Source organism: Corvus cornix, chromosome 15, assembly GCF_000738735.6.
Source record: "Corvus cornix cornix isolate S_Up_H32 chromosome 15, ASM73873v5, whole genome shotgun sequence".
Lineage (NCBI taxonomy): Eukaryota > Metazoa > Chordata > Aves > Passeriformes > Corvidae > Corvus > Corvus cornix.
In genome coordinates, this window is record NC_046345.1 from 13,638,977 (window position 1) to 13,664,302 (window position 25,326).

At 51.2% G+C, this 25,326-nt stretch overlaps 1 protein-coding gene across 1 annotated transcript in view; it reads left to right on the top strand.

Annotated features, from left to right (window-relative positions):
- The window catches only part of TBX5 (T-box transcription factor 5), a 38,880-nt gene extending 15,627 nt beyond the window's left edge, over positions 1-23,253 (top strand). Inside the window, exons 7-9 of the mRNA XM_039561383.1 lie at positions 2,883-2,974; positions 13,443-13,669; positions 22,086-23,253. Of these exons, the coding sequence (XP_039417317.1) occupies positions 2,883-2,974; positions 13,443-13,669; positions 22,086-22,663 (897 nt within the window). The 3' untranslated portion in view covers positions 22,664-23,253. The remainder of the gene's footprint in view (positions 1-2,882; positions 2,975-13,442; positions 13,670-22,085) is intronic.
- Positions 23,254-25,326: the final 2,073 nt, after the last annotated feature.

Here is a 25,326-nt window from a genome sequence, read left to right on the forward strand (position 1 = left end):
CCAAGGGAGTCAGTGGTCAGGAGGGGGCTTTGCCACTGGTTTCCCTCGGTAGCAAACACGCAAACAAAGCCCTTCAGTTTTATTGAACCCGTGCTGTACAACTCAGCCCTGGGCACTCCGTCTTAATGACCTCGCAGGACGTTGTGTTTTGGTTTATTTTTCATGAGGTAATTGTCATTTGACTTTCTGACAGCTTTTCTTCCCCCTGCCCCCCCCATGAGTTATAGTCAATTAAACTCAGTTTCGCTGTGGCAAAGCTGATCCAGAAGAAGGTTTTTTCCACCCCTGCGTTTGCTTTTCCACCTCTGAAATAGTTTGGAAGTCGGGCAGAAAGTGGCCAAACAAAATATCTTCCTCAGGTTGTTTGCTAAAGCAGGGATTCACCAACTTTTTCTCTATTTTCTAGTTTGTTGTGTGCAGTTCTGTTAAATCTGGCTCGGGCTCTCCTGGCTTTGTGGTGCCTGATGGCATGAGTCGTCACCCAGGGAAACTTTGCTCTGGAAGCTCCAATCCATCTGAAGTATACCAGAGGTCTGAGAGTGAATTCTAAACCTGCAGTCCCTGGTTTTCAGATGCCTTCAATCCAGCAGGTCCCTGATTTTAATGAGGCTGAAGTTGGCCGTGATTCTCTTGGGACTTTTGGCCACCAGCATCAACACCTTTGCTTGTTCCTCACGTGGCTTAGGGGACTTCTCTGTTCCTAAATCAACAGATCTGCAATACTGAGGTCCCATTTTGATATTCTGGCTGATGTTTTGTGGGTGATTAAAAGGCTGAAGAGTCAAACAGGGCATTCAACTGCGGCGCTTACACGAGGGGCTGGAGCATTGCTGGCTCCTCCTGCAGTGACCAGAGAGCACTGGGGAGCTGTGGGGGCACTGCCAGCCAGCCCAGAGCCCCAGTGCCCTCTGGCAGTCCCCATCTCCCTCCTGGATTCCAGCAGCGAGCTGAGGCTCCCAGGGCAGGCGCCTTGGTTAAAATGCCTTCGGTCGGGTTGGGATGAATCCGGCCCTTTGTGCCTTTGTGCGCCGGTGCCAATCCTGTAAATCCTCGCTCACTGAAGGACTTCACTTATGTGAGCAAATATTGCCATTGGGGTCGGCGAGGGAGGACAACTCCTACATTTACAGGGCTTCAGGAACATTCAAAATGTTGAATAATGCCTATTATTCATTCTAGAAGAGTCACCACCTCCAAACCGATAGGCTTTGCAAAATACACAGCTGGTTGTGTCAGAGTTCGGGGCTTTTAATTACAGAATGTGCCTCTGTTTTATTGCTGGAGAATGGCTCAGCTGGCAGATTGACCCCAAAAGATTGTTTGTTTACCCTTCTCTTTGAAATCTGAAATGAGGGACAAAAAAAACCGTGCAAAGGGCTTGTTTATGTGCTGAGTATGGTCCTGATTTAATGGGAATGCCCCTGGGATAAGTATAAGGGTGGTGGGGGGCTCTGGGAGAGATTCGGGGCTGAATGAGGCAAAAATGGCAAATAAACAAATGGCCCTTGGAAAAAAATATGCAAAAAGACAAGAAAAGAGCAAAAGAATCTGGTTGTGCATACACCTGGCGAGGTTTGCTACTGACTCTGGGCGAGCCAGATTTTGCTCTCTGGATTTTGGCAGGGAGGTAGGCCCGGTTGTTTGTGCTTGACTAGGTGAACATGAACCTCTCTCTGTTCTCCCTCCATGAATCCCGAGCTCCTTCCTTCCCCCTGGCCAACTTTCAATAGGAAGGAAGGACGGGGTTTCCACAAAACGTGGTGAGAGCATCAAGTTCCTCCAGTGGCAAACATGGGCCTGTCTCTCACTCCTGGGCAAGTGTCTCTCCCGATTCCTTGCTGAGGGCTCAGACTGCCAGGCAGTGATGGAGAAAAGAGAAAAAAAGGGAACTTTTCTCTCTTCTGCCCAACTTTTAGGGCTTTGCAGCAATATCACACCCGATCCAGGCTCTGTCCTGTTCTGCCAAGGCACCAAAGCATTTGCATCAGATTTGGCACGGCAGAGTGAATTTTCACAAGACCCACGGGGCAGCTGAGGGTGTTGCTGGTCCCCAGTTAATACTGGCTTAAATGACGACCCCTGCTCACCAAAACCCTCAGGAGAAGTAGAGCAGGAGGGGATGGGAGCTCTTGGAGCAGCAGAGTCCCTGTTCTGTCCAGCAGCTGCTTTAAGTGTTCAATGCTGATGTTTTAAGAGGAGTTGAGTCTCAGTGGATTAATCCCACTAAACTTTAGATTCTCAAGGTAGCTCACTTAGTGAGCAAACTGGAATAAACGGGGAGACAAAGAATTCTCCTGGGATTGAAGGTTACAGGTGAAGTCAGTCACCCTCCAGGTAACTCAGGTAATTAGTCCCTGCAGTGCTGGCAGGTGTGGGGAAGGGTGGCAGATGTAGAGCACCTGGAGCACATTTAGCTGGTCTGAAACACCCAAAGGGTGAAGTTCTCTGGTCTGGGAGAGAGGGTGCAGGCTCTGAGAGGTGAGGTTTTGGTTTTGCCTGTGCATTGATGAGAAAATACTTGTTGGGATTTGTTCAGACTTCCATCCCTGGTCCTCTGAGAAGTGGAGCCCTCTCTGTTCCAACAGCAAAATGAAAGTAGGAACTCTCAGAAAGCAGATTTTCTCCAGAGAAAAATGTGTGTGTGCAGTCCCACGTGTTGGTTCTGGGAGAAGCGAGAGGTTGTTGACAGGAGATATTTTTCTCGTGGAGCGTTCTAGGGAAAGGCCCATCTGGAGTGGTCAGTGAACTGAGGGACGACTGGAGTTCCTGCAAGCTGGATTCCCCCCCCTTCCCGCCTGCCTTGGGTTTAATAACCACTATCCCCTCTCTCCCAGGCCATGCCTTGGGCTCGTGGTGACCCCGTTGTGTTTCCTCCCTTTCAGATCACGCAGCTGAAGATCGAGAACAACCCCTTTGCCAAAGGCTTCCGCGGCAGCGACGACATGGAGCTGCACAGGATGTCCAGGATGCAGAGGTAACGCCTGTCACCCTCGTGGGGACCCTCCCAGGGCCCCCAGAGCCACCTGGCCTTTGCTTGGCGTGTCCCTCGTGCCTTGGCCTGAGCCAGGACATGGTGCCACTCCCTGCCTTGGTGTCTGCGTGGGGGTTTTACATCAGCTTGGTGTTCACATCCCAGCACAGGGGGCCAAAATCCTGCACCTTCTGCTCCCAGGGGAATTCCTTAATTGCTGGGTGGCAGAGGTAGGACCTCACCTGTGGGATGCTGTCCTGGCCACAGGGACTTTGCGTTTCTTTTAGACACGTCCCTATCCAGAACAACCTTTAGCGTTGTGCTAAACTCTCGTCTCTGAGGCTGCACGTGGACTTAGACCCGTTAAAAACTTGGATTAGCTGGGAGAAGCTTTGGCCATGTTAAAAACTTGGATTAGCTGGGAGCAGCTCTGGCCACCGGGCTACTGTGGAAGAATCCCTGAGTGTTCCTTTCTCCCAGGTGCTTTAATGACAAAGCTCCCAGCCTTGTTTTGGGAGTAGGTTTTTTAAGGATGCTCCAGCTGCCTCTGGAGATGGTGGTGGAGTCTCCTGTGATGTGTTGTTGCTGGCTCTGGAGGGGCTTTGGCAGGAGGGGATTGTTTGCCTGCTTGGTTCTGGATGTGCAGAGCAGGAGCAGAGGTGTGGTGGTTTCAGGTTGAAGAAGGAAACGTTAGAAACTGTTGGGATCTCCAGCGCCAGGTGGCTGAGGAGACCTTTTCGAATCTCAGGTTTGGCTGCAAGTACTTAAGCTGAAAACCAAGCCTAAATCTTGTTTGGAGATCCTGTTTAACGTCCTCTTCTAAATGTCAGGTCCTGCTGGAATTAATTCATGCTTTTCCCTTCCCTTGGAACTTTGTCTGTGTGTCAAGAGGCTTCCTGGTGCAAATGTTTTGCAGGAATGGTGCCATACCCACGATTCTCACTAGGACAGATGGAAATTCTCAACACAGCATTTTCCAGAAGGGGAGGAGCCACTGGGATCCTTTTTTCTCTGGCTCCTGCTGGAGGGACCTGCTTTGGGACCTTCTGATGGGAGGGTTTTTCCCACTGCCCACCCAGGAGCCAGATGTAGGTGGTCACTTCTGGTGGCTGTAGCTGCAGACCTGAGCGTGGCTCTCCGTAGCCAGGAAAATGGTGCTGTCAGGCATCAAATAACTCCTGCAACCCTGCAAACAAGCCCAGAACCCTCCTCAAGCTGGGCAGATGTCCTCCTGTGTACAAACATGTTGAGGCTCAGCCCCAGGAAAGCCAAGAGATACATGTAAAAAAGGTACATGTGACGCTTCATCTGCTCTGCCTAAATCATCTCCGTGGGCTCCTGAATGTGCCCTGTGTTCCCCGCCTGCCCTTTCCAACAGATCCTGGCACGATCTGCCAATATTTATTTATTTATGGCAGCGCTACCACTTGAAATAGCTCCCCCCACCCCGTGCCAGTCTCCCGACTTCTGCTGGAACTTGAGTGATGATGTCCCCGTCCCGCCCCCCCCCCCCCCATTCTTTTTGCTGCCAAACCACTCTTTCATTCCAGTCCCTGGAAAGATTTGACGGTTTGGATTCATTTTTTGGAGCAGGAGGGAGGAGGTGGAACAGGGAGGACCCCTAGGAAGGGCTCAGTGCCACGCGAAGAGCACGGCATCGAGCCACGCTGAGCCCGCGCTAAAAACCGCTTGGCATTTTTAATGCAGGGGCTGCGGTCGATGATCCGGGGAGCAGAAACACTTGGAATATATAAATGCACCCACTCAGGCCTGGCAGGGCTGGAAGGGTTAAAAATCGTTGCCTTTACAGGATAATTTGTGATGTTCATGTTAATAACTCAGCAGAGGAATGGCTGTGTGACTTTACAAAGATGGCATTTTTTAAGGGAGGGCAGGATAAGATGATTATAGTAAAATAAAGACCCATTCAAGGTTGCAAATATGGACCCACCTTTGTGGGTTTTTTATGTAGATGTATGAATATATCCAAAATTATATATGAAAATATATAAACCCGTGTATAAAATCAGTTATATGTATAAATAAATTGTAGCTATAAAAAATAGGTTGTGTCTATGAGATAAAGAACCATTCAGGATTGAGAATGTTGCAGAACTATGCCCTGCCTTTTGTGGGTTTCTATAGATTTAACATATAAATACATATTAAAACGTCACTAAATTGACATATTATATATTTTAATATATAAATGTACGTTTATGACGTTGTTTCCCAGCGATGGACCCGTCAGTCCATCCCAGTTTTAGGGGAATGATGTCCATTTATGCCCTTGGAAAACATGGTGGGATGGATTTTTAGTGCTGTTGGCTCACGATGGAAAAAGTAGCTGGAAAAACCCCCCATTTTCATAACCGTGCAGAGCCTTTTGTACCCAAAACTGCTGACCTGACATTCACCACGGCTTCGAGTCCCTCCCTCTCCACGGCTTTCTCCTTTCCCAGGCCTCCCTTATTGGTTTTTCCCCTCTTATTTCCCAGAAAAAAAAATAATAAGGCTGTCCAGGTAGAAATTCACTCAGGAGTGGTGTTCAGCCTTTCAGCAGCAGATGATTCCACTGGAAAAGAGGAGCCACGAGCTCCAGAGAGATTCAGGTTCCAGTGAATGTTCATTTTCACCTTTCCTCCTGCTGCCTTTCTCTCCTGAAGCACAAAGTGCCTTCAGCAGCTTCTTTGGTAGGATGGGCCCTCTGGCAAGAAGAGCTTTGTCAAAGTTTTCAAGTTCCTGAGCATGAGATTGAGTTTGGGATTTTCTTGATTAGGGAAAAAACCCCAAAAACATTGAAAAGAAAGGAAGAGGCATAGAGGGATACGAGCTTTACTGCATGGCCCTGTGGTCACGCTGCAGTGGAAAAGGAGAAATCAGGTAAATCTGGGGTGTTTGTAGTGCTGGGAATTTTGGGTGAGGTGTTCCTTTTGGATCTCTTGCCCTTCTGTGCTGTAAAAAATCTTTTGTCTTCACTTGGGGCTTCTGCCTGTGCTGAGGGGAATTTGATGTGGAGTGCAGGAGCAAAACACGTGGTGCGAACCCACAGAGGGTGATGCTCGTGCAGAGACAAGATCTGCAGTGTAGGGCTCTGCCCTCCAAATTCTCCACCCGTGAGAGTCCAAATAGAGCTGTGCTGATAAATCATGGGGTGATTGGGGCTTGCATGCAACTCACAGCTTCCATTACATCAATTTCTGTCATCTGCGACTGCCAGAGAATAGCGGGGGAGAAGAGTTTGTGGGTCTGGAGCATGGAGAGAGCAATTCTGGTCAACCCTGAAACCAATTCTTGCTGCCCATCTGCAGCTCCCATTGTCTGTGGTGGTTCTTATGGGGACTGAGGTGCTTCTGGAGTGTCAGGGCCTGGTTATTTTGTGCTCAAATTAATGCAGTTTAGCCCTTGAAGCTTCTTATTGGGAAGGCTTTTGAGGGGGATGCTGATGCCATGGAATGATGCTCTTGGCTCCCTCGATGGGCTCTCTGAGCCACTTGAAAAGTGATAAAAAAGTCCAGAACGATCCACGTGACAGGGAGGAGTGACAGCAGAGTCTGACGCTGGGGCTGCGTTTTCTCCGTCAAAGATCACGAGCCACAGTTTTCTGCCTTTGGCACTAATCCACAGCAATCTTCCTGGCTCCAAAGGAATTATTCCAAAGATTCCCATGTGTCATTGGGAACAGAAACAGGGCCAGCACAGAGGACACAAAATCAGTGCCATGAGTCAGAGCTGGCGTGACAGAGGTGACAGCATGTTTTGGGGTGCCAAATGAGAAATGGGTGAGCCTCTGGGCTCCAAAGGGATTGTGTTCCCCAGCATTCCAGCCTGGGAATGCCAGGGAATTCAGTTCAAACGCTGCACTCAGGCACCAGGCTGACCTGTGCGCCTCGATCTCAGACTGCTGCAAACGGCCTCGTCCTTCTCGTGTCTTCTCATTGCATCTTTAATCCACTTCCATTTCCCAGGTTCTGTCACTGAGACCTCCCAAGAGTCTCCCTCTGTCTGAAGCATTTTCAGTGTGAGGCTTGGAGCTGTTACATCTGCTGGGGAGCGGATGCTTTCCTCCAGCACACACCCCCAGGAAATCTTCCTGCTCAAAGCCCCAGTGGAACCTGCAGGCTTGAGATGTCTTCAGTAGAACTTGATGGAATTCAGATGAAATCCAAAAGGAAGCTGTGCAGACCTCACTTGTTCACACCTCTTTTGAAGTGAGAAAGCCACTCAGGAAACACAGGGTAGCTGCAGTTTCTGTCACTGCCCCTCCTTTGGGGGATCTGCCCAGCAGGATTTGATCAGCAGAAGCTCAGCCCAGCACGAAGGGATGCAGGTGCTGCCTCCAGCCCACATCCATCCTCCAGCTCCTCTTGCGTTCCTCTTACTCCAGCATATTTTTCTGGAGAATTTTACCTTTTTATTTGCCTGCTGATGAGAGCTCTTGATCTCTGCCTGGTTCTTTTCCTTGCTGGTTCTTGGGTTTGTTGCAGTGATTTTGGGCTGTGCTGCTCAGAGGAGTTGGTAACAGACCACAGGATCATCGTGGAATGGGTTGTGCTGAAGGCGCCTTAAAGCTCATCCCATCCCACCCCTGCCATGGGCAGGGACAGCTCCCACTGTCCCAGGCTGCTCCCAGCCCCATCCAACCTGGCCTTGGGCACTGCCAGGGATCCAGGGGCAGCCCCAGCTGCTCTGGGCACCCTGTGCCAGGGCCTGCCCACCCTCCCAGGGATGGATTTTTTTTCTAATATCCAATCTAAACCTATTCTCTGTCTGTGTGAAGCCATTTCCCCTTCGCCCGTCACTCCAGGCCCTTGTAAACATTCTTCCTCCAACTTTCTTGTGGGTCACCCTGAAACCTTCTCTTTTCCAGAGAGAAATTCCAATCCGAGCTCTCGCAGCCTTTCCTCCCAGCAGAGCTGCTCCATCCCTCTGACCATCCTGGTGCCTCCTCTGGCCTCACTCCAGCAGCTCCAGGTCCTTCCTGTGCTGGGCTCAGGGCTGGGGCAGCTCTGCAGGTGGGGTCTCACCTGAGGGGGCACAGGGGCAGAATCCCCCCCTTCCTGCTGCCCACGGTGCTGGGGATGCAGCCCAGGACGTGGGAGGTTTTCTGGGTGCTGGGGCATGTCCAGCTCTCCCCCACAGCAGCCCCAAGCCCTTCTCCCCAGGGCTGCTCCATCTGTTCACCCCCAGCCTGGGTTGATCCCAAGATTGCCCCAACCTCGGTGCAGCACCAGCACCTGGCCTTGTTAAACTGCCCGAGATTCCCGTGCGGGGCTGTGGGACCCCTCGGGTCCTGGCAGGAAGCTCAGGGTATTTGCTGCGTTGGAGGAGGGTGGGGCAGAGAACAGAGCCCCCTATTCCTCGGTGGCCACTTGGACTTGTGTTACTGGGATATCCTTCTCTGCGTGGCTGCTCCGCGCTCCCCACGCAGACAGGGGCCATGTTTCATCAGAGGCTGAGACTGCAGGAAGCACTCAGCAATTCCTCTCCTACCACGTCCTTTCCTGCTGTAGTTTATCCACTTCCAGACAGCCTCTTGAGAGTGGCTCGATTTTATTTCAGTGTGCTGGAAATCAGCTGAAATGAATGCACGCTGACAATTGGTTTTGGTTTGGTTTTTTTCCTGGGAGATGGGCTGTTTATTCCAGCCACTTTTTTTCCCCCCCTTCTTCCTTTTGCTGTGCCTGTTATGGCTGACTTCCACTTCTTCCCTCCTCCTGAGCCTCAGCAGGAAGGACAATAATTGGTGGTGTGGGAAATATAAACCCCAAAGCCATTGAGTTGTGTTTGCACATCTGGACTTGGGGGTTGATTCTGTGCTGGATAGAGGGGACAGCACGGATAGGGTGACAAACATTTGTGCTTTTGTTGTGACTGCCCGAGGAGGAGGAGTTAAAACTTCCTGGAAATTTGGGAAGAGTGGAGGGGAATCCCTGTGTTCAACCTTGGGTCAGGTTTTAGACTAAGATTTGATATTGTGAACAGGATTTAGGCAGCTCAGGGGCTTCCAAGGGTGCTGTAAAAACATGGGAAGGAAATCCTTTTCCATGCCATGCTTCACCTTGACCTCCAACAGATCCTTGGGATCTGATACTTAATAAGCCTTTTGAAGTCTTGTTATGGTGAGCTAGAGCAGCCCTGGAAAGCCTCGAGGTATGCAGGGTTTTGTTGCAGAAATATCAAGAACATCTTCTAAAATAATTTGTTTAGGGCCGGTAGGGGTTGCATGCTCAATGCAGGAGCTTCCTGGCTCTAAACTGTGGATTTTTGCAGAGGTTTTTAACCAGGCTTTTGTCTGGCAGCTGCATTTGCTCTGCCTTGGCTGGTACATCAGGAAACTTCAGGTCTGCACATGAAAAGACACGGAAAATGATTAGAGTGTAGTAGTAAGCAAGAAAGTGAACTGGGTGTTGCTCTGGGAAGGTCTGTATTCATCATTTTTTCAGCTATTATTAGTCCGCAGTAGGCAACAAGGTTTCCGGTTCTGAGATTGCAAAATCACCTTGAATTTGCTCCTTTGGGCTCTTTGCTGGCCACGAGTTTGTGGCAAAAGTGACCTTACAAAACTCTGGAGGCTGTCGTGGTGAGAGCGTCGCTTGGCCAGGGAAAGGGGAAGTTGTCAGGAGAGAAAATGAGACTGAGCTCCTAATTCCACCTGGCAGAGGTGGGATTTGGGATTTGGAACTGCAGGAGGGATTCACTTGTCAGGGCCCATCTGTAGGATTGGGGTTTTATGATGAATTTTAAGTGGAATGGGGGTGCTATTGGGAAGGCTCTGCAGAGCTGGTGTCTGACCCTGTGGGTTTGGGAAACCCCCTGGCCAGGTGGGAGATAAGAACAGAGTCCCGACTTCAGCTCCGATGGTCTTGGGCCTCATCCCTGATTTCTCTCCCAAAGTTTCAACAAAACTTTAAACCAAACCTTTTTGTTTAACAAAACAAAAAAAATCAAAATATTGCAGAGCCCCGTGTGTGACTCCTCCCTGCTCCCTTCTGCTATTTTAATACAGCAACTAAATATTCATTATTAGCCTCCAACAGATTTTAAATAGACCAATGACAGGTTTCTCCTTGTAAACTCTTTTCCGAAACAACTTTTTTTAAAAACTTCTTCTAATTTTGCAAATTTCAATGCAAAAAAAGGAAGTTTTACATGGGGGTGTTAATAGGCTAACTCATGTTGTGGCCCAGGAGCAATGACCTCCTCCTTGCTGTGTGGACAATTTCCTACATTGCTTAAGTCGAGCTTTAATGCTTTTTTTCCCCCCCTTTTTACTTTGCTACAGGTTTTTTTTGGACACCAAAATTTCTGGACATGACAGAAACCTTTCATTCTGTTAAACTGTAGCTCAGGATTACAACCACTCTTCTGGGAATAGTGATTTTTAGGAGAAAAAAAAAGAATTTGATCCCTTTTAGTTTGTCCTTCAGGCTTTAAAAATGATAGTTGTGCGCTCTACATATTGAGTGGGCTGAGGAAAAAATATAAATAATTTGAGGTGATTGTTGCTTTAGAAGATACCAAAGATTGATTTCAGCTCAGCTCCTCTAAGGAGGAATATGTCAAATTATGGAGGTAACGGCCTTTGTGAGTTGAAAAACATCAAAGTGAAAGAAAGGGAATATTTGAGATATTTAGTGAGAAAATACTTGCCTTCGTCTCCCTCCTCCAACAGCTGATTTTTTGGAAAAAAATAGCACCCAACGTGTTTTGACTGAAATGGAAACGCTTCAGTCTGGAGAGCTGTTACTGCGATAGCTCCTGGGAATTGCTGTTTGCAAACCTGGTGACTCCAACCTGTTCCCTCTCCTGCAGAACTCCCAGCTCCTGCTGTGTCCCACAGAGCACCACAGCCCTCTCTTACCTCCAGGGAGATTGTCCTATTCCCTGGGAAATGCAGCCTGGAAGGAACTGGGCACCCGACACCCCCCCATGATCCAGCACTTGGGGTAAAAATACAGACAAAGAGCTCCTTCGTGGCGAGAGAGGAGCTGAGCTTCACCTCGGACATCAGCAGGAGCTCCTTCACTGAAAGGGTGGCCAGGCATTGGAAGGGGCTGCCCATGGAGGTGGTGGAATCCCCACCCTGGAGCTGTCCAAGGAATGACTGGACATGGCACTCAGTGCTCTGGTTCACTTGACAATGTGTTGGTCAAAAACCTTGGAGGTCTCTTTTCACCTTCACCATTGAAAATATTCTTTAATCAAGGAAAAAAATCCCTAATTGGGTTGTTAATTTTTTCCTGCTCTCAGCTCTCCATTGAAAGAGAGAAAATGCTGGTTTGGGTGAGAAGTACCTGGGGTGGGGATGGCTCCTCAGCGTTTGTGTGGGGCTTGGCACAGCAAGGGTTTGACCTTTATGGGGTCCCTCTGAGAATTTATGGTCAGAAACCCCCACAGAGATCTCATCCCATGCTCCAGAGACATCCCCTGAAAATGGTCATAGAATCGCAAGGTTTCTCCACCGTGGCCAAATCTACCAGTAACAACTGTCCTTAAGTGTCACACGGCCTGGCACCATGCCATGGCACGTCCCTCCTTCTCCTCCACCCCAGCTCTGGGTACCCACTGGAAACAAAATGAGGCTCTGTGGTTTTTTGGGAATTGGATGTTGGCTGTGTGGGGCTGAGAGAGATGAACCCAGCCCATCCAGGCAGCCTCTCCCCAGGAAGGAGAGCTGAGGGCGCATCCAGGCGTGGCCCCCTCGTGGATGTCTCCCTGGAAGGGAAGCAAGGTGGGGCTGCAGCTTAGGGCTGTGGTGTTGGTACCATTTCCTCGAGGACCACGGGGGGAAGGTGGAGCAGGCAGCTCAAAACCATGGCCTGGGAGGGCTGGGAGATCCCTTAGAACCCAGGAGATCTGAGGGTCATCCCTGAGGTTTGATGGCCCCAGCTCCTGACCTTCCCCAGAAGGCACCCAAGCTGCCCTCCAGCAAGAGACCCCGATGGGATGAAGCGCTGGATGTCAGGCAGGTGCTCTGAATCCCACCACGCATCCTGACAGCCGCTGCTGCCTTCAACATCCAGGGGATAAACCTCTGCTTCCTCTGGTCCATCTCTCTCTTGTTCCTCGTGCACAGCCTGGATTTTAGTTCTGAGAAAATGCTGCTTCAGGGGCTGAAACCCCACCTTTGGAACAGGCTCTCCTTGGCAAGCCCCCAGTGCCCGGGGTTTGGAAAGCTTTCAGGGCCCAGCCAGAGTCACATTTCTTTGGGTTTGAGCTCCTGGGTGAATTTCCCATCCATTCCAGCTCGGTTGCTGGTGTTTCTGGCAGCCACCACTGCAGTGGTTTGGATGAAAGCTCCCTGCTGGGGCAGGTTTATGTAATTGTTATTGTTAAATTTCGTAAATAAGTTCTGAGTTCTACGGCAATGGGTCCTGTCTGAGGGGTGTAACTGGAGCTTCAGGCTCCTCCTCTGCATGGAAGTGGCCAGGTGAGCCTGTGGATGGGATTTAAGGAGCTGTCCTTGCTCCAGCACGATGATTTTGGACACTTGAGGGGGGCACCTCAAAGCCAGCTTGGTCCAATGGTTGCAGCCTCAGAGGAGAAAACCTGTGCTGGAATCAGCACTTTGTGGCTGCTCTGAGCCGGGTGACACTTTGGGGTGCTGTACTACCTGATCTTTGTGCATTTTAGCAAGTCTTTGGGTTCAGGAGGAGACCTGTGCCTCACCTGAAGTGTCTGAGCTCCCCTATTCAGCTTCAGTTCTCCCTGCAGAGCAGGAATCATCTTCGGGGTTGCCACACTGCCGATGTGTTTGGAGAAACGCCTCCAAAAAACATTGTAGGGTCTTTGAGGAGAGAGGATTTCCAGCCTGTGTTGGGAAAGCATCCCAACTTCCAACCAGATCTGGGAGCAAGGGAACAGTCCAGGCCTTCCCTCCCATCCTGGCTCTGCTGAGGCTCTGGTGTGTATCAAATCTCGGTGATTTATTTGTTTCTCTTTTCTGGGCTTGCTCTGTAGTGCAGGGATCCCCCATCCACGACAACCAGGCTGACAGACTCCAGGGAAAAGGAATGGGAACAACCACCATAAGGGAAAAAAAGTAGACCTAAATATTTAATTCACTTCCAAGTGAGCTTGGCAGAAATGAGGTTTTTATTTACATGTGTGTGCATATTGCAGATCCATTATAAATAGTATATAGCTTATAACTGCTACAATGTGGAAATATAAATCTTCTTTATTTTGCTAAAACTGCATTTATCTATTTCATGTGTGGGTAAAAAACAGCAGTGGTGGAAAAGGCATGACTTTAAGGGGACTAAAGGAAAGGGAGTAACAAGTGCATGGATGAAGTGTGACGGGGCTGCAGCCTCCTGGGAGGGATGTCTGCGTTTCCCTGAAAGCCTAAACAAACTCCGTGACACTAATGTGCTGCCCTCATTTATGAATCCTCTGATCTATTTATTAATTGATTGCTTTGCTGACTTGTTTTTCATTTTGTTTTTTGTTGTTTCTTTGCCTGTAGTAAAGAGTACCCAGTTGTTCCCAGGAGCACAGTGAGACAAAAGGTGTCCTCGAATCACAGCCCCTTCAGCGGCGAGACCAGGGTCCTTTCTGCCTCCTCCAACCTGGGCTCCCAGTACCAGTGTGAGAACGGGGTGTCCAGCACCTCCCAGGACCTGCTGCCGCCTGCCAACCCCTACCCCATCTCCCAGGAGCACGGCCAGATCTACCACTGCACCAAGAGAAAAGGTCAGAGCTTGGCTGCTCCCTGTTTGCCCCCTCCTAACGTGACTGTCAGCCTTGTTTCCCGATGTTTCCCCTCGGACAGCCCCAGGGACAACTGTCTTTGTGGATGGAAAAACATCAACGTGAAAGAAAGGGAATATTTTAGGTATTTAGTGAGAAAATACTTTCCTTCATCTCCCGCCTCCAATAGTTGATTTTTTTGGCAAAAACAGCACTCAAAAAGTGCTGCTGGAGGATGAGAGAGGGATGAGGCTTGTGGGCAGCTCCCCCAGGCTGAGTGAGACTCCTCTCACCTACAATCCCATTTCTGGCAGGCTGGGAATGAGCTGCTTGGGAGCGGGCAGTGCCTTTCACCCAGGGTGAATCCACATTTGGAAAGATAGCTGGTGCTGGAGATAAAGATGACTTATCTGCACCCTCAGACAGGGTTAATCTCCAGCTGGAGATACCCTGACAGTTTGCATTTTGCCCAGTTTTTGGCTCAGGGCTGTCTCACAGCTGGGAGGCAGTTTTCTGTCTGCAGAAATGCTCGGGCTGATGAAGGGGGCCTGGGGTTGGAAACCAGGATATCCACTTTCCTTCCCTTCTGCTGCGACTGACCTGCTCTGACAGAGCTGCAGGGATCAAACTGGGAGGGCTTTCCACTGACTGCTCAGCTCGTCCTGGCGTGAAGAGCCCCTGATAGTGATGGGATAATTGTTCTGGGCAGGAGCAAGTGGCTCCTGCTCTCTTCCTTCCTCTCCCAAAGCAGTGGGAACGCTTAGATGCAGCACCACTTGTAGGACTGAGATAGCAAAAGCTTTAGGTCAGTTCTACTTGGAAAAAAATAGGGGATTTCCAGGGCTGGATGCAACAAGGGGTGGGCAGGAGCTGGTTTGTGCCGACCCCGTTCCCTTTGTCAGGATTTACTCCGTGGAAAAGCTACCAGAAGGCAGCAAACAGGGTGGCGTTGAGTGCACCAGGAATTTGTCCCCACAGCAGATCCCTTCCCGCTTCCCTGCACGGCCCTGTCAGTCAGATACGTCATTATTTTTAGCAACATAACCCCTGGAGCACTGGGATGTACAGACAGTCGAAGGTGGGGAACACTGGGAAGTGCTGGCAGAGGAGGCGGGAGGGCACTGGAATTCTCTCCCACTCCTTGGCGAATCCCTGGACGTTGTAGGAGCACGTGTGTCGTGTACAGGTATGCAAAGTGAAAAAAGCTGAGGAATCCCAATATTTTCCTGAGACTGAGGTGATCACTGGAAAACAGGTGGCATCTTCTGTCCCCTGCAGCTGACCAGGTGACTGTGCTCACATAGAATGTGCCAGAGCTGGGACTGGAAATGGGGATGCTGGCCTCGAGCTGGCTGTATGGCAGGGAATAAGGAGATTGTGGCGTCCCAAAGTGTCCCCCAGGTCAGGGGTGGGGTGTGTGGCCTCTTTTACCCCTGGGCTGCTGTGGGTGTGAGGTGCTGGGGTGCCGCAAAGTCCCATTACTGGTGACGGAAGGTCCCAGCCTGTGATCCCTGCTTGGTGCTGGGAGCTGCAGCTCCTGGGAGTCCTTCCTCAGCTCCTCTGTCCTGGGAGCTGAGCCTTCCCCTCTCCTCTTCCCCCTTTTGCCGAAACTAACCAAACCAAGCTGGTCCAAATGGCAGCCAGCCCTTGGGACGATCCTTGACTGCTGCGTGTCCCTGCCCCGCGGGGCAATTCATCATTCGCCTCCGCATTGTACCGCGATAAGGAATCAGCAGAGCTTTCCTTCCAGTTTTGGGATTCCCGCTAAGTGGTGTCTCCATGGGTGGTTTCCCTCAATCCCCCAATTATCTCACTTCCTCTTATTGTCACAAAAGGCACGACTATCTGCCCTGGACTAAAGCTCCCCGGCCCCTTTGGCCTGCGCGGCCCTCGCGACAGCGCAGGGACGGCCGAGGGAGCCTTGTCTGCAGGACCGATGGCCCCTCATTATCTCAGCCATGGCTGCAGTGGCACAAGCAGTTAAGGGCCTTTTATCAAAGCCGCCAAATGCTTTAATCAAAGAGGAGCAGTGTCCTGCCCGATAGCACCGGCTTCTTCCGCGGGTTGGGTGTCCCCGAGCCTCTGCTTCCCTCCCTGCGCCTTTTGCTCTCCCCTCCCCGTGCCTTGGGTAAATCGAAAACAGCCAGCAGGGCTTACAGGAAAGAAGCACAAAGTTAATGGGATCCAGAGAGCCAGCCCGAGCTGCTGAGCAGCCCTTTGCAAAGTGAAATTAATTAAAAGGAAAAAAAATCAATTTGCTAGAGACGAGCAATTTGGTTGGGATAAATCAGAGCGTGATCCAAGGTTTCATGTCACTGAGCACGGAACCTCCTTCCAGCACCAGCAAGGATCTTTGTTGGACACAGGAAAAGAATCCTCTGTATAGTATTCCTCTTTTTTTGCTGTTCCAGCCTCTCATTTCTGCGTTTTCCCTCACAGTTCTCCTGCTTTCCTACATTTCTGCTGAACAGTTACCAAGCCTCACCACCTCAGAAAACCCTAAAGCAGGAGTGTGTTTGCTCCTATTGCCCCTCTGTCCATTTTCTGCACTGGAAATCTCATTGATTGTGTTGGATTATCCACTCCCCAAGCATTGACTCCTCCTCAGGCAGTTCAGGATTTATCTCAAGCAGATTATTTCCTTTCCCAAGGCTGTGGTTATGGATAAGTGCCCTCGGGGGCAGAGGGCACTTCAGCTGGGTTCCAGACCAGCTGCTGTCTGCATCTTCTGGGATGAATTCCACCACTGTTTTCCAAGCCAGTCTCCTTCAGGAGCTTTGACATCTCCTGATGTTTCTCTGCATCCTTTTCAATCAGGGCCAAGCCTTGGGTTAGGCTCAGCTAGGAGCAGCTCTGTGTTCACCCAACTCAAAGGAACCTTGTTCAACTTCTGCTTCCCTGGTGACCTAAGACAAGGATTATTCTCTGTGGTTGGCAGTGTTGTTCTTAGCTGTCAAGGCAAGATGGATTCAGCGTGGAGATCTGATATGGAATCACATTAGGGGAGAGCAGCAGGGCTGCCAGGGGTTGTTATCTCTGAAGGCTTCAGGGAGGTGATGCTCTCCTGGCTGAGGAGGGAAGGAAGGACACATCCCAGAGCTCCCAATCTGGTAATTCCCAGTGTGCAGGTGGGAGGACAGGGTCACAGCATTGGGAATGACCCCAGTGTGCTGCAATGGGATCGCTGCTCCAGGCGTGGGGAATGGCAGGGATTGTCCTGCCTTGTATCCCAGCCCCACACTGGGATTGCTGATGGCATGTGACAGTCACTGGTCCTGAGAGGACCCTCCCACCCTGTATCTCACCGAGGAGTGGCTGCAGTTCTTGATGTGGACTTTTAGGCTGACACAAAGAGCAGCTGGAGCTTTGTCTTTTTTCTGGTTGTTCTCCACCTCTCCCTGTCCCATTGTTGTGCTTGGAGAAGCCCAGAAGGCCTCAGCAGCAGGCAGCTTGCCTTGTGTCTTTCATTTAGCCCCACATCCCAGTTAGGATACTGGGGCTTGTTTTCCCTTGTATTATCCTGTCTCTCAGACATCCTGTGGACTACACAGCCATCCCTCTAAACCTCTGCTCCCTCCCAGCCTTACACAATCCCAACCACTTGGCAGATTTCTGGGATGCTTGCGATGCTGAACAGGAGGCAACTGGAACAGCCTCTCCCTGGGGAGGTCATAAAAGTTGTCAAGTTGGCACTCTGAGGGAGAAGAAGGACGTGGCAGAATCCACTGGCTCCAACCAGCGAGGACCGTGTCCTTCAGGCCCCTAACTTGGACATAACCCTGGGGAAGGATTTATCTTCCATCTCCTTCCTGCTCTGATGAGCTCGGTGCAGCTACAGGGATGCCTTTCCACCTCCTCCTCAAGAACAGGCACCTCTTTGTTGAACTGACTTCTCCCACATCCCACCCAGCTTTGATTTTCACTCAAAGAGTCTGCAGGACAAAATTCAGGCGTGGGGTGTCTCCTTGGAGGACACGCTGCTCATCCTGCCGACGGTTGGCCACGCAATGAGTTGGCCAAGGCTCGAGCTGCTCTGCAGCTGGAGAGATGCAGTGGAGCCCAGAGCAGGGTGGCTGCGGGACACCGAGGGTGAGGAAGGGATGCCCTGTGCGGGGAGGAGATGTTCAGGGGGCTGGGATGCACCCAGGATTTGCTGGGCAGCCACACTCCTGTGGCACTGTGGTTTCAGCTGCTTCATATCCCTGAGGAGGAAAGGCTGAGGGAGCTGGGCCAGCCGTGACAGAGAGGGGACCCCATCAGTGTGTGTCAGTGCCTGCAGGGAGGTGCAGCGGATGGAGCAGGCTCTGTGGTGTCCAGCCACAGGACAACGGGCAGGAACTGCTGCCTGGGAGCTTCCACCTGACCATGAGGAAGAACTTTCCTGTCACCAAGCACCAGTCAGGCTGCCCAGGAGGGTGTGGAGTCCCCTCACTGGAGATATTCCAGAATTTTCTGGACACAGTCCGGTGCCCGGTGCTCTGGGATGGCCCTGCTGGAGCAGGGAGCTTGGGCCAGATAACCCACTGTGCTCCCTTCAGCCTGCCCCATCCTGTGATCCACTCTGCTGCCAGAGGTGCCTCTGCAGGCAGTGCTGGCACCGTGCTGCCTGTGGAAAAGATTCCAGCTTTTGGGGGTTGGATGGTCCCTGCCCCACAACCCTGTCGTGTTCCAGTACAACACGGCCACATCACAAACAGCGCAATAGCTGGAATGACTGGCGTGCCTTAGGTTCCGTGCCCTAGGATTTAGGACTTGTTTGCCCTTTAGAGATGTTCATTTTGACTGAATTTTACTTGTTCTTTCCTTCTTGGACAACCTTTGTCGCTCTTGCACCCTGGTATTGGCTCTTCAGGCTCGTGCCAGATCCATGCTGGAATCCAGACTGGGTAAAACAACAGAGTTAGTGACAATCACCCATCGTGTCTCCCTCACAAAGTTGGGATGAGCCTCCCTCCCGTAATGCCCTGGAAGTGTGGGGGAGCTCTGAAAACCAAAGCAGTCGTGTCCCGTTCTTCATTGTTTTCCATCCTGGGGAGCTGAATGCCGTGGGTGAAAAGGAGCTCTCCTGATTTACACCAGGGGGACAGGAGGGCCCAGCGCACCCTGAAGTCCACAGACTTTCCATGTTTGCATTTCATTCTACACGGCCCCGATCTCGGAATTGGGAAAATTCCATTTAAAAAGCCATTTGTGTGGTATTTACAGCCCAGCTGGAAGCAGTAAATACCGGAAATCTTGGAAGCGCTCTCGCTCAGGCTCCTTCATTCGATAGATCATCAAATTCCTTGTGAGGGAGCCAGTTTCCACCCCATTCTTCAGGCTCCGTTTTCCTTGGATTCACTTCGGAGCAGCTTCTCCCCGGCACTGGCAGCTTCCCCTGCTTGGCAGCACCTCCTGCTTCCTGAGGCTTGTGCAGGATCGAGGGGCTGCTCCCCAAGCTGATCACCACGCTTGGCTTCCAAGAATAGCCACAACAGTGGGGGATGGTCAGGACAGCTCCCAGGATGGCCAAAACTCCCCTGAGGGCTCAGGAGCACCTGGAAAAGGACAAGGAGCATCAGGGAATCAAACCCTGAGCAGGCAGTTCAGTGTCTCCTGTGTCCTGCTTGTGTTGATAGGAGGAGGCAAGAGGACCTTGAGGGACAGGATTATGGCCTTGAGCTGCACTGTCCAGGCTCCAGAGCCCGTGGGATGAGTTGAAACTGCAACATTTGGCATTGCATGAGAGATTTGTTTGTCTTGTGCTCCTTTTGTCGCTGACGATGTCCCTTTTCCACCCCTTGACCTGCTCCACACCCCCTGGGGAAGCTCTTCAGCTGCTCTGTGCTGGCTCTGGTCTCCTCCATGAGGAGCGGTGGGACAGGACCAGAGGGCCTGGCCCGGTGTGAATCCCTCAGCCAGCACCAGCTGAGGCTCTCTGGTCTGCACCATCCCACCTCAGGATGCACGTGGACCATTCTCTCCCCTCTCCAGCACTTTGAGGCTCCATATACGGGAAAATCACTGGGAAGGGGGGCAGGAGGACAGGCAGAAGCTGTTAGGGCAGGCTGTGATCTTTTGTTAGTGCCTAGGTCCTGTTTGGAGATGGGAACAAGGTCCTTACACACCTTAAAATCCCTTTCCACGCAAAACATCGGTGAGCTTGGCTCTAGAGGGGCCAGCAGAGCGGTCCTGAGAGCTTACAGAAGGACAGAGGGCACCCATGGGGTTTGCACTGAAATCCTGCCTGGCTTTGTTTTTCCCTCTTCACCTGTGCTGGATTCTGGAAGTGGTTCCGTGACGCTGCGGCTCTGCCCGGCTGGGCTGCGGCAGGCAGAGAAATGTCTGGGCTAAATGGAAAAATCAGCAAGCTCAGGTTGTAAGTCAGGCAGTTTTACACAACGGAAAAACAGAGTTTGACTGGTTTGTGTTGTATATTTAAAAAAATCAAAATAAAATAAACAGTCAAACCCCAAGCCAATGATTTCTGGTGCCAGCAGAGTGATGCGGTTTAATGCTGAAAACTTTATTAGCAGAACAATGCTGCATTTTACAAGACATTGTTTTTCCACCCCAGTGCTCTTATTACTCAGCGGTGGGTTAGGAATCCAAACTTTTTACACTGTCCATAAAAGCTCCGGCTCAGGCTGTTCTTCCAGATGTCCCTCCTGTCATGGAGCTGAGATCGGGGGAAGGTTGGACCTGTGTCTCCAGCTTTTGGCTTTCGGGGGGCTCCATCCTCTCCCCTGCTCCTACACACCATGGACCTGAGCAGGGCTAAGGAGGGTGACACGTTCCTGTATCCCCCTGCTTACTGTCCCAGCTGGTTTTAAAAACGGGATGGAATTGCTCATTTATCCCATCCTGCTTTTACAGGGAAGGCAGAGGAGGAAATCGATTATCAGGGTCTGTGTTGCTGAGGTGAAGGAGCCAGGCTTTGACGTTGTCAGGAGGAAAGGAATGGGACTGTGCCTTTGCAGCTGAGTTTATGGTATTACCAAGCCAAAGGCCACTGGGGGGAATGTCCCCACGCTGTCCCTCAGTACCTGCTCTTTGGGGGACTGTCGGACCAAGATGAACAGCAGCAGCTGGTCCAGATGGACTTGGAAGAGCCCTGGGTGGGAATAATGGGTTGTTTTGCATGCAGAGAGGGTGCAGCTTCCAGGGGTGCCCTCGGGGCTGGTCACAGCAATAAGGGTTATGTGCAGGCGTGTGTTCAGAAGAAACAAAAGGTGCCCGCGCTGCCCACCTGCCCCTCCTGAAGGTGTGACATGAACATTCCCCCCCGAGCAGCCTGGCAGCAACATCTTGTGGGGCAGCTGCACTCAATCCTCCTCTCTGTGAAACTGGGGTTTTTTATCTCCTTTGTATTTCGGGGGTGAAAAAAATTACAGCTCAAAAAATTGTAAAGGGTAACTTGTTCCAAATTTCTTTCAAATCTGACCCTGCTAAAAGGGTGCAGCCAGGAGGGCTCTAACCAAGTGGGATGTTTTCCTGCCTGCACCAGAAATCTTGCTTTTGAAGCAGCAGCAAAGTTAATCCGTGTCAGAACAAGCTCCCCTTCCCTTGCCACGTTGTCCTTAAAATCTCTTAGCGAAGTGCTCGTCCCTGGGAATGTTGCCATCCATTCCAGCGGAGCTGGATTTCATTTGATGACCCTGCGAATGAATAAATAAGTGCACATTCATTTAGTCATTTGGCTTCACCCTGGAGATTTCACCTAAATTATTTATCTTCTTCCCTCTGCTGGCCTGGGGATGCTGCAGGAAACAAAGGGCTCTGCAAGATGGGCCTTGTTGTTTCTAGCTGTGAAATTTACTTTTCTCCTTTGTTCCCCTTGGCTCCAGCACACGGCCCTGTGTGGATTTATGTGCCCACAGCCCCGTGCGGATTTGTGTGCCCAGCTGCCTTGGCACAGCTGAAGGCTGGGACTGTCAAACTCCAAATCTGATTGTCCCAACCGTGCCATCGCTGGTGCTCTCCTGGGAGGATTTTTATTGTGATCTCCTTTTTTGTCTCTTTTTCTTGTGGAAGTGTTTTGTTGTAAAGGATTTGAGTTGCCAGCACCAGCTCTGAGCCTCCTGGCTGGGAGTGGGGACCCTGGAAGGTGCCGAGATCACAGGCAGATGTTATTCCTCGGGTCAAAGTGGCAGCGGGAAGGAGATGGGGAGTGTGTGGTGGGATCACCAGGCAAGATAAACCTCAGGATCCCTCCAGCATCTCGATTTTCCTCCCAGAGCTCCTGGCTAATCCCTTCCCCACTCCAGCAGAGAGGGCCAAGTGCAAGGCTTGTTTTCCACAGGATAGGTTGAGATCTGTTCCGAGGAATTGGTGGGGATTTACACTGAGGGCTGTGTCGGGCTGTCCTTGGTAAAACCAGGACAGTTCAGCTGCGGGCACGTTATCCTTGGTGGCTACCAGGACTTTTCTCTCCCAGCAGATGAGGAATGTTCCACCACCGAGCATCCCTACAAGAAGCCCTACATGGAAACCTCTCCAGCAGATGAGGACCCTTTCTACAGGTCCAGCTACCCGCAGCAGCAGGGACTGAACACGTCGTACAGGACTGAGTCGGCGCAGCGCCAGGCCTGCATGTACGCCAGCTCGGCGCCGCCCACGGAGCCCGTGCCCAGCCTGGAGGACATCAGCTGTAACACGTGGCCCAGCGTGCCCTCGTACAGCAGTTGCACAGTGTCTGCCATGCAGCCCATGGACAGGTTACCCTACCAGCATTTCTCTGCCCACTTCACCTCGGGGCCGCTCATGCCCCGCCTGGGCAGCGTGGCCAACCACACGTCGCCCCAAATCGCCGACACCCACAGCATGTTCCAGCACCAAAGCTCTCACCAGCCCATCGTGAGGCAGTGTGGACCTCAAACGGGCATCCAGTCCCCTCCCAGCAGCCTCCAGCCGGCGGAATTCCTGTATTCCCACGGCGTGCCTCGAACCCTGTCGCCCCACCAGTACCACTCGGTGCACGGCGTGGGGATGGTGCCAGAGTGGAGCGAGAACAGCTAACCAGGGGGGCAGGGAAGCGCCGGAGCCACGGGAGAATCCGAGAAAACGGGAGAGGGAAGAGGAAAAGGATCCCCCTGTTGATAACAAAGCATTCTGCAAGACTCCTTGAGGGGAATGTTCACCGCTAGCACTCGAGGGGGACGGACATTGACTGAAACCGCGGCTGGAAGCCATCGGCCTCCGTGTGACTTGCCCCCACCCCCCTTTTGTTTTCTTTTGTTTCAAAAGAAAAGCCAACAGCCCAGCACACTTCTTCCCCTCCTCGGTCCCACCCAGTTTGTGTTGCTGCCACCACCCTCGTCCCCCCCTGCCCTTCTGCTCTTTTTGTTCTCCAAGGGACACCAAAGTCCTGCTGCCTTCCTCACCACGGTCAGAATGCTTGAACGAGAACAATTAGGATGTTACTTTTTTTTTTTTTTGTGGTGTTGATGTTGACAATGTTATATAATAAATAATAATATATATATTTTTTCTTTCCATTTTCTCAGAAAAAAAAAAGAAAAAGACACCAGCCCTTTTTACCAAGGGTGGATTTTAGAGTGGTGTTTCTCTTTTTTTTTTTCATTAGTGTTATCTTTGTTCCTTTTCAACAGAAAGAGGTACTGAGAACCCCCAAATAAAGAAATCCAGTACCTGCCTTGCCCAGGCATTGTGCCAAGAGAGAAATTGCTCCCACAGGGAGCTGTGTCCTTACAAATTCCTGCAAAATTCTCTCCAGGATCCATCCCATAAACCATCCCCCCATCTCCTTTCCCACTTGTAATTCTCTCACTCCTCTTCCTTTCCCCTCTCCTGGTCTTTCCTGGTCCCTCAGCTGTCTCTGACGGAAGCGTGGGGTTATTTCCAAGCTTGCAAACATCCACAGCTCGACTCCTGCTGGATTTTTAGTGTCGTGTGGACAGCCAGGCTGTGAGCCAGCTGCCACGGGGAGAGAGGGGGAGAGGGTGCAGACACTGAGAGGAAAAAGTCTGCTCACAAAAATGACGATGATGACGCTTGTTTGCAATCCAGGGCTTTCATTTTCTCCCGTGTTCCTTTGCTTCCTCTCCAAAAGGAAAGGAAACAAAGAGGGATATCAGTGTGGGTATGTGAAGCAAGATATTAAATAAATGTGCTTAAAAGGGGCAGAAAATGATCCTGAGAGGCTGGGAGTGGTGGAGGCAAAAAGAGAAGGAAAAGCAAATATGTGCAAGGAAAAATGTCTACTGCAGAGTATTTCAGGTGTAAAATTTCCTGGTCCTATTTATTTATACGTGGGAGTTCCAATAACTCCGAGGATGTCACAAAAGCAGCTGATTCCAAGAGGTTCAAATTTTTATTGAAATGGAAGTTTGCTTTCTTTTCTTCTTTTTTTTTTTTTCTCTCCAAGCTGTGCACACTCTATATAATTTACATATATTTTTAATTAAAAGTAATTCTAATTAACTAAAGAGGTATACCTGCGTGTCAGCTGCTGGGAAAGGGGTGGGAATGTGTGGAAATGCTGATGTGGGAGGGAATCGAGACGGGCATCCAAAGCCATGGAGCTGAGGAGACAAAACAATCCCTACCTAGCTACGCTCTCCCGTTTTTGTGTGCCAATTTATGGCTGACAAACACCACACACTCCCAAGGGCAAGGGAGCACCCACCTATTTTTTAATGCATTTTTGGGTATGGGGTGGTTTTACTTGATTTTTTTCCTACTTGATGCCTTTAATTTAATTGTCACTCTTTTCTGCCGTAGCAGAGGAGGTGCAACATCCCAGGGGGGAAGGAAGGGATGGGCTGAGCTTGGGCTGAGCTTGGGGCTGTGGCCTTGGCTGCTCCAGACCTGCCTGGGTCTCCCAGGGCCGTGCCCTCCTGGGGTCACCTTCCCATCAAGGAGGATTTAGAAGTGACCTTCGTGGGTGCTGGGGTGGCACTGGGAAGCCCCAGTGAGGTGGAACTCCGCCCTGTTCCCATGGAAGTGGGGTTGGTGGGAAGGGTTTGGCCCAGGGGAGGTGTGGGGTTGTGTCCCAGCCTTGGCAAAGGATGGGAGATGCTTTGGGAAGCGGAAGCCAGGTGGGGAAATGGGCTCCAGGGGAATGAGGAGATGGCAGCTGGGAAGCCCGGCGGGAAGGGTGGCTCTGTGGGGCTGCTGAGCCAGGACCACCTCAGGAAGAGCATGGAAGGAGCTGAGGAGGTGTCCCCAGCCTGTCCCACATGGCAGGGACACCGAGGGCCGCCCTGCAAAGGCACAGAAAGGCAGCAGGAGCAGCAGGGTCACTCCACGGTGATATTCCCACCCTGCTGTCCCAAGGACCTGTGGGACAGAGTCTTCTGGCTCCAATAAAACTTCCTTCTTTCGGATGTCTCTGCTTTTACTGCCTCGTGCTTGCAGAACATTTCACAGTTGTTGGGTGTGACACAGCCAAAATGTGCTGCTGGAGCTCGCTCTGGGTATCCACAAGGTTTGTGGGCAGAAGGAGACGCAGGCACCGCGTGTGGGGCATGGCTGGGACCTCGGTTCTTGCAAAGCTTTTTGTCTGCATGGAGCCACCGGCAGGGAATCACCCAAACATTGCGTTAAATCACACAGGGCGCCTCCAGAACATGCACAGCTCCGAGGCTGGTGAGGAAACTGCATGTGGAGTTGAGGGATGCAGCAATGATGCTGCATTCAGCCGTCATCCCCGCGGTGCT